The sequence below is a fragment of the Nicotiana attenuata genome, chromosome 7, assembly GCF_001879085.1.
Source record: "Nicotiana attenuata strain UT chromosome 7, NIATTr2, whole genome shotgun sequence".
Classification (NCBI taxonomy): Eukaryota; Viridiplantae; Streptophyta; class Magnoliopsida; order Solanales; family Solanaceae; genus Nicotiana; species Nicotiana attenuata.
Window position 1 is genome coordinate 92,155,210 of NC_031995.1, and position 9,404 is coordinate 92,164,613.

General features: G+C 36.2%; 2 protein-coding genes across 2 annotated transcripts; one reads left to right on the forward strand and one right to left on the reverse strand.

Moving 5' to 3' along the window:
* Positions 1,485–4,804, forward strand: LOC109229477 (laccase-17-like). Its single transcript, XM_019394930.1, has 6 exons — positions 1,485–1,650; positions 1,737–1,888; positions 2,360–2,604; positions 2,901–3,029; positions 3,181–4,143; positions 4,436–4,804. Exons 1-6 carry the CDS (start codon positions 1,531–1,533, stop codon positions 4,564–4,566), a joined length of 1,740 nt encoding a protein of 579 aa, XP_019250475.1. The 5' UTR covers positions 1,485–1,530; the 3' UTR covers positions 4,567–4,804.
* On the reverse strand, positions 6,209–9,404 carry LOC109229478 (laccase-17-like). Its single transcript, XM_019394931.1, has 6 exons — positions 9,266–9,404; positions 8,996–9,147; positions 8,504–8,748; positions 8,057–8,185; positions 6,597–7,562; positions 6,209–6,525 (listed from the first exon to the last, which is right to left on the reverse strand). Exons 1-6 carry the CDS (start codon positions 9,383–9,385, stop codon positions 6,395–6,397), a joined length of 1,743 nt encoding a protein of 580 aa, XP_019250476.1. The 5' UTR covers positions 9,386–9,404; the 3' UTR covers positions 6,209–6,394.

A 9,404-nucleotide genomic window follows, 5' to 3' on the forward strand; every position in this document is an offset into this window, starting at 1 on the left:
TTTTTTCTTTTTTGAACCTCTTAACGGAAATCCTGCCTCCGCTACTGGTTGCGTCTAACTGTTGGAAACTTGGAATTTAAAATCTCTAGGTGAATTCTTTCTGGTTTCAGCTACAGAACAGAAGCAATTAGCTAGTTCTCTGTAAAATAATATCCATATTCGGAAGTGTATTATTGCCTTAATGAGTTCACTCTAATTGGAACTTTTACAAATTCACAGATATGAAAAATAAAATGAGCTATCAATAAACATCAAAGTTGTTATTAGGTACACAACAATTGAGAAAAACGAACAACCGACAGCAACTAACAGAAGATGAAGTTAAGATTAAGTCCCTGACTTGATTAGTACTTAAGTGTTAAAAGTTGGCGAATGAGTGCAACTGATTAACTTAAAATTTGCCAATTGTTGGTTCACGAATTATCCAAATATTTTCTTCACTTTAACTTGATATGAGTATTCGAATTTCAGCTCCAAGTTACAGATTGCAGCTGTCATATATGACTTTGATATTAATAAATTAATTATTTATCCATAACAATAGTACTATTAGTCATCACTATTCTTGCAAATGTAACCTTTATTTTCCTCTATTTCAGCTAAACACAAGTATTAAGTTCGGTAAAAAACACAATATCTCTTGATAAACATTAATTGGTAATCTGTTAAAATAGTTCTAACATACCTACTGTTACATATGATATTTTCTGGAGGTAGTGTCCTTATACGACCAATATATATATAGCTTGAATCCTTTGAGTTTTATGGCTTGCGGGTAGAGGCAGAGACAGAGGCAGATGCAGATTTTAAAGTTTATGAATTCTAAATTTGCCACGAAACCCATATAGCTCATTTTAGTTAATTTGAGTTTTAATATATATAATATATAGTATATATATATATATATATATATATATTATATATATATATATATATATAATGTTTAAGCTAAAGTAACTGGCCCACACCTAATTGGCTAGCTCGCCTGCTTGTCGCGGGGCAATTTGCCAATTAATCACCATGCAGTGCATGCACGAATTCATTTTTTGTCTTCTTGTCGTAATCAAGATTGCAATATTGTTGTTATGGGGTACTGAAGCAGCTGCCACAATGTTAGAAAAATTAAAAGCAAAATCTTTTTTTGGTCATATACAGGATTCAATTCATAGACATTAGTTCCTAGCTATCAAAAGAAAAGAAAGAAGTCAGTAAAATATAATTTTCTTCACTCTTTACAAATTTTATTGATGAAAAACTCCTAAAGAAAAAGGAAGCTGCAAATATCCACCAAAATTCATTGAGAAACCGTTATGTGGAATATGAATAGAATAAGAGAATAATTATCAAACTTGAACATCACTCAAAAGTATGGTTGGTCCAACACCCTAAACAGGTTAATATGGAGTCTATAATCCCCTATTTAACCACCTAATTGACCAAACGCTCACAACATATATAAATCTTCCATTTTCATTACCATTTTTAATCATCTGTATATCCAAACAAGAAGAAACAAAAAAAATCTGACACATGGCGTACTCTTTTGTGAAAAATTCAAACCTCGTTTTGTTGACTATATTATTGTTGGTTTTAGCTAATACACTAGCACTTGCAAAGCATGCAGGGATTACCAGACACTACAAATTTAATGTACGTATTATATGGTTGATCACTTTCCATTAGTGCATTATAGATTCATGATGATTTTCTTTTCTAATTTTCTTTTAAAATGTTAGATTCAAATGCAAAATATGACGAGATTATGTCAAACAAAGAGCATTGTAACAGTGAATGGCCAGTTTCCAGGGCCTAGAATTATTGCAAGAGAAGGAGACAGACTTGTTATCAAGGTTGTTAACCATGTTCAGTACAATATCACCATTCATTGGTACGGACAACCTTTCCTGTTGCGAGCTATATATTTTGTTCGTACAGATTATTATATTTTAACAGAAGTTTAAGTTATATACATTGACGGTGTAAAGAATTTTTACAACCGACTATAGCATGTGATTACTTTATATTCTGTGCTATCATATCAGACTTACTATGAAGATTTAACTATTGTAGGTAAACTTAATTAAGCTTATAGTGTAAAAAAAATTATATATTGTACATGCAAATAACTTAATCTCCTTAACAAACATAGTAATCAAAATATAAAATACTCCACCTTGCCTATGGTTCAGCTATGTTGGTCGGACTCTTCAAGAAGTGCGTGTTAAATGCTCCAAAAGCAATGCATTATATTTTTGGATGATCCGACACGAATACGACAGCATAGAGAGTCCGAACAACATAGTGGCTCACAGGCTCAGTACGTCTAGTCTAATAATATATGCTTATTATGTTACTCCAGGCATGGAGTGAGACAACTAAGAAGTGGATGGGCAGATGGACCTGCATATATTACACAATGCCCAATTCAGACAGGGCAGAGTTATGTATACAATTTCACAATAACTGGTCAAAGAGGAACTTTGTTTTGGCATGCTCACATCTTCTGGCTGAGAGTTACACTCTATGGACCCATTGTTATTCTTCCAAAGAAAGATGTTGCTTACCCTTTTCCACAACCCTTCAAGGAAATCCCCATTCTTTTTGGTAATATTCAAACTTAATTATTAATCAGTTATATCACTACTCATTTTATTATTCTATTGTCATACAGTATAAGGGGAGCCTTGGAGCAACAGTTAAGTTGTCTCCGTGTGACCTATAGGTCACAGGTTCAAGCCATGAAATTAGCCACTATTGCTTGCACCAGGGTAGGCTGCCTACATGACACCCTCTTGGGGTGCGGCCCTTCCCCGGACCCAGTGGGAACGCGACATGCCCTTTTTATTGTCATACAGTAACTTTTAACCAAAATTACTTATATGTATTTGCATGGATTGTAGGTGAATGGTGGAAGGCAGATACAGAAACAATTATTAGTAAAGCCCTTCAAACAGGAGGAGCGCCAAATATTTCTGATGCTTATACCATTAATGGTCTTCCTGGACTTTTCTACAATTGCTCTGCTAAAGGTACAATAGAGTAGTAACCCGGTAGCCGAACTTTATTTACTCACTATAATAGTAAAATCATAAAAGTATTTTTTTGTCAGTAACTATAACAGTAAAGTCATAAAACTATTTTTGTCACATTAAAATAACTGAACTTTCATATGTTTTGCAGGTACATTCAAATTGAAGGTGAAACCAGGGAAGACATATTTACTGAGATTAGTCAATGCTGCACTGAATGATGAACTTTTCTTCAGTATAGCTAACCACAACCTTACTGTTGTAGAAGTTGATGCTGTTTATATAAAACCATTCAAGACCAACACAATTCTTATAACACCAGGACAAACCACAAATGTCCTCTTGAAAACCAAACATATTCATCCTAATGCCACCTTCCTCATGGCGGCTCGGCCTTACGCCACTGGTCCTGCTGCCTTTGACAATTCCACCACCACTGGAATCTTAGAATATCATGAACCATCTAATAACACCAAGAAGAGCAACAAATTTCCTCTGCTAAAACCCAAACTCCCCATATTCAATGACACAACTTTTGCTACAAGTTTTGTCAAGAAAATAAGAAGTTTAGCCAATGCAAAATTCCCGGCCAATGTTCCTAAGAAAGTTGATAAACATTTCTTCTTCACTGTAGGATTAGGATTGAGTCCTTGCCCTAAGAACCAAACATGTCAAGGTCCAAATAACACTAAATTAGCAGCTTCTGTTAACAATATATCTTTTGTTCAGCCAAATGTAGCACTTCTTCAATCTCACTTTTTTAACCAATCCAAAGGTGTTTATACCACAGATTTTCCAATCAATCCACCTTTTAAATTCAATTACACAGGAAATCCACCAAACAATATTTTTGTTACCTCAGGCACAAAAGTTGTGGTGCTACCTTTTAATACAAGTGTGGAATTAGTTATGCAAGATACAAGTATCATTAGTGCTGAAAGTCACCCTCTTCACCTCCATGGTTTCAATTTCTTTGTTGTTGGCCAAGGTTTTGGAAATTATAATTCTAGTAAGGACCCTGCGAATTTCAACCTTGTCGACCCTGCTGAAAGGAACACTGTTGGTGTACCATCCGGTGGCTGGGTCGTCGTTCGCTTCCTTGCTGACAACCCAGGTATTGAATTAGAGTTTAAGTTATATACACCGCTAGTACAATTTAACTGGTTATGATAGGTTAATAATCTATCGTTTAGGTTACCATATATGAATGCCTGATACAGAGAGTTACATGTTATTATAAGTCAATTTAACCTGATAGCTAGTGTAATAATTGGTTACATGTCAGTGCACAAAGCATAATCAACTCATTAAATTAAATTACAATTTGAATTTAAATGTTGAAATGTCTATTTTTAGTTGTAATTATTTTGACATGATATTTATGAATGTTGTATATGAATTTTTAGGAGTATGGTTCATGCATTGTCATCTTGAAGTTCATACAAGTTGGGGCTTAAAAATGGCATGGATGGTTATGGATGGAAAAGGTCCCAAGCAGAAGTTACCTCCTCCACCAGCTGATCTTCCTAAATGTTGATGATATTTCATATGTTAATACTCTAAAAGCACCATCTTCTCTTTTCTGCTAAGGCAGAACATGTTTCTTGTTTTTCTTCCCTTTTGTTATTGTTTAGAGTATCCTTCATTCTTTGAAATTTTTTGGTTGAACACACTAGGCTTGTAATACAATTAGTTTCTTGTTAAGGAGCTTTAGGTGCAAGTTTTGTCAAATTGAAAAGAAAAACATTAATTCAGAGAAACATCTTAGTATAATGATTTTTGTTCCTTGTTATTGCTTATCTTCTTGTTTGGTCTTGCATGATTATCACTCAACAAGTATTAAGTACATGCAAATATAAACAATACACAAAACCATAAGAAAATTTAATGTCACAGAAGCATTTTGGGAACTCCCTGAGGATAAATATCAGAATGAGAGTAGGTGCACAAACTAAAATATGCATGAATTATTAATTTAGAATCCAGTATTAAAAATCTCGAACCCACAAACTTCAAATCCTATCTTCACCTCTGAGTCCAGGTATTATTTTCGTTAAGAGCTTTTAGATGTGGAGATAAAAAGAGTCTACAGAACCCAGCAGAGATGGTTCCGTATAATGTGATTGGATTATGAACTTAGAACAACCAAGTCTAACCTGCTATCTTCTAAAACAGAATATCTTCAAAAATATGCAGTTCGTCCAAGATATTGGAATTCTCAGTGTAAAACGATCAAAGCTCTTTGTGATCGGTACTCACCTCTTAAACATTTATACAATGTAAACCAATTAAAATTCAATATAATTTGCAACGATATTGAACTTCCAGCAGTAAGAAGTAAAAACCTGCAGCCAAGGATGTTGAGAACAATCGTTGGAACTTGAAAGAGAAACGATGTTGACATAAATACTTCATTGCATCTATGAACATCCGGCCAATGCTCTTCACTACTAGGAGTGGCAAACGAGCGGGTCGGGTCGGATATGGTTCGGGTAAAACAGATAAATTATCCGACCCGACCCATATTTAATACGGATAAAAAACCGGTTAACCCATATTATTCATGACTTCTTGCATATGATCACTTTTGGGAGAATTCTTAGTCTCCCTCACTTGAGGAACCCCTAATTTGAGGCTTTACAAATGTAAAAGTTAGACCCGTTGGTTATCCATTAGTTACCCATTGGTTATCCATTTTCTAAATGGATAATATGGTTCTTATCCATATTTGACCGTTTTTAAAAAGTTAATTATCTAACCCATTTTTAGTGGATAATATGAGTAGTTAAGTATTTTCTTTTAACCATTTTGCCACCCCTATTACCTTATTAAATTGGTCCGTTGTTCATACATCTTTGCTTGTAAAATTGCTAATTTATCCTTTCTTCATGGATGTCTTTTTGTTGGGTCCAAACACACTAATAAGAATTTTACACGTTAGTAATCTTTTTTGTTTTGTTTCTCACCCAGTTTCGGTACCTGCATTAGGGCCCGGCTAAATCCGGATTTGTGCCGCAATTCTCACATTAATGCACTTCCTAACAAAGGCAACTCCATACTCAGGGTTGGAACCCGAGATCTTGTTGGTCACGTTAGTTATTCATGTTTCTGTGTAAATGTGTACACTTCCATAGTTTGAAGAAATGAAATCATTTAATATGAAGGATTTGAAGTGAACTTTTAAGAGAAGTGGCGAAAGTCTTGATGGGGAATAAATTTGTCAAATAAGTGAAGAACATTGTTGACAGTTCTCACTGTTTCAAGGTAACAGAAAAGAATAACACATTAACTTAATTAGCCGGAACGAAAAAGGAGATAAAAACACTCAAGAAATTGCAAGCGAGCCGTTGAACCTCTGCTCTTGTTCAACATTTTGGAAGATCTGAAGGTGGAGGAGGTAACTTTTGACTCGGTAATAGCCCATCTAACACGATCCAAGCCATCCTCAGTCCCCAGCTTGTGTGCACATCAAAATGGCAATGCATGAACCATACTCCTGTTTCATACTTGCACATTAGGATTTAAAGAAAATTGTTTAGTATTTGTTAATTAGGATAAAGTTCTTACCAGGGTTATCTGCGAAGAATCTAAAAGCAATCCATCCACCAGCCGGGACACCAACCGTGTTCCTCTCTACAGGATCATTGAGATTGAAGTTGGCAGGGTCTTTGTTAGGATCAAAGTTGCCAAACCCTTCACCAACGACGAAGAAATTGTAACCGTGGAGGTGAAGGGGGTGATTTTCAGCGCCAAGAATGTTAGTGTCCTGTAGCACAACCTCGACACTCGAATTAAATGGCAAGACAACAGTCTTTGTTGCAGTGGTTACTAAAGTGTTGTTTGGTGGAGTTCCTGTATAGTTGAATGGATTTAGAGGGTTGGTTGGAAAATCTGTGGTGTAAACACCGTTTGATTGTCCAAAGAAATGAGATTGCAGAAGTGCTGTTGTTGGAAGAGCAAAAGATACATTATTTACTGATGCTGCAAATTTTGTGCCATTAGGTCCTTGACATGTCGTGTTTTTAGGGCATGGGCTCGAACCTAGTCCTACTGTAAACAGAAAACGTTTGTCAACAGTTTGTGGAACGTTTGCTGGGAATCGAGCACTGGCTAAGCTGCGGAATTTCTTGGTGAAATTAGCAACAAAACCTGTTGCAGTTATATTTGGTAGAGTTGGTTTAAAGAGCTTGATTTTATCGCTGCTGGTCGGAGAACCATTTAAGGGGGGTTTATATTCTAGGATACCGGCAACAGTGGAGTTGTCAAACGTTCCTTGGCCGGTGAAATATGGCTGAGCCGCCATTAGGAAGGTGGCGTTTGGGTGAAACGGCTTTGTTCTAAGAAGAACATTGGTGGTTTGGCCAGGGGTAATAAAAACTACATTTGTGTCAAATGGTTTGGTGTAAACAGCGTCTGCTTCAACAATGGTGAGGGTATGATTGGCAATGCTGAAGAACATTTCATCATTCAGTGCAGCGTTGATCAGACGTAGCATATAAGTCTTTCCTGGTTTCACTTTCAGCTTGAATGTATCTGAAATCAAGAAAATTAGAGGGAATTACATGAAACATTAAATAAACTTGGGATCTTTACGCAAATAGCCGGCCGAATTCACTGTTTGCTTTTTCTAACCAGGGTACATAGATTACTCATGGATTATACACGGTTATATACATATTATACATGGATTACACATATATTATTTATCTGCTGACTATTTTTAATTTAAGCGATTGAATGTGCCGCTGTTTAGGTTAATTCTTCCATAAAAACTTTTTTTGAAATTGACATTGGTACTGTCCTAATTAACTTGTCTCAAGAGTTTAAACCTCAATCACTTGCATGTATACAATGTATTAACATTATGATGGGATGGCTCAGTTAATTAATTTGAGATTAACCTTAAGTGCTGAGAAAGTAATGTGAGTTGTGTAATAATGCACTCCTAAATACAAATGGCTATAATGATAATTCTTCATAATGAAAACATTGTGTTTGTCATTATAGGCTATAGCCATTGATTATACCTTTAGAGGAACAATTATACAAGGGCCCTGGGAAACCATTAATGGTATATGCATCTGAAACATTTGGACCACCTCCTATCTGAAGAGCCTGGTTAATTACAGCCTCAGGATCTGCATTCCACCATTCCCCTGAAAAACAACAGAGCATTAATACTTTATAAACTAATGTAAAAATTTTGACTATGAAAAGGAATTAACAAAGTGGCTCTGACAAGAGGGGTTGCTCTGATGGTAAGCAACCTCCACTTCCAACCAAGAGGTTGTGAGTTCGAGTCTTCCCAAGAGCAAGGTGGGAAGTTCTTGGAAGGAAGGATGCCGAGTGTGTATTTGGAAACAGCCTCTTTACCCCAGGGTAGGGGTAAGGTCTGCGTACACACTACTCTCCCCAGACCCCACTAAGTGAGATTATACTGGGTTATTGTTGTTGTTCTGGTTTATGATACTTACCAAATATGATTGGAATTTCCTTGTAAGGTTTCTTAAATGGATAGGACTCATTTTTTCTTGGCAGAATGATAATAGGTCCATAAACTGTTGCTCTGAGCCATGAAATATGAGCATGCCAGAACAGAGTTCCTCTCTGACCGATGATCGTGAAGTTATACGTGTATCTCTGGTTAGTTTGTATCGGACATTGTGTTACATATGCTGGTCCATCTGCCCATCCGCTTGTAAGTTGCCGAATTCCATGCCTGCATAGCAAGAAACAGTACATTCAGCAATTTTTCTTAATGCAGGTAACTGTTTGAATTAACTTCTCTTTTTGATAACTGTATTGTCCGGACCAGCTTGCGCACCACCTCGACTAATTTCACTAGGCACCTGCTATCTCCGACCAGCACAGGTACCGGGTAACTATGCCTACCAAGGTTTGGGCAGATAGAAAGGAATCACTTGGTGTTTTCGATATTGTTTGTTTCATGGTTTCTAAGTTCTTACCAATGAATAGAGATATTGTTGGATACATGGTTAACCACCTTAACGATCACTCGATCACCTTCTCTTGCAACAAGACGAGGGCCAGGAAAATGTCCATTCACGCTAACTATGCTCTTCGTGGTGCATAATCGCGTTACATTATGCTGCACAATCTATAAGAACAAACATGAAACAAAAATGTATTTAGCTTCAATGACATTAGAGACAATCAGAAGAAGTAAAGGTAAATTAAGTCATATGACCACTTTTTTCGTTGGAAGTTTTGCATACATTGAATGTATAGTGCCTTGTCGTGCAAAATGCAGACTGAGGCAATAGCCAAAAAATGAAAATTCCAAAGAGCAAAGATGCTGCCACCGAAGTGGAACAAGAAAGATAACTGTAGCCCATGTCTGGGTTTTTTTTTATG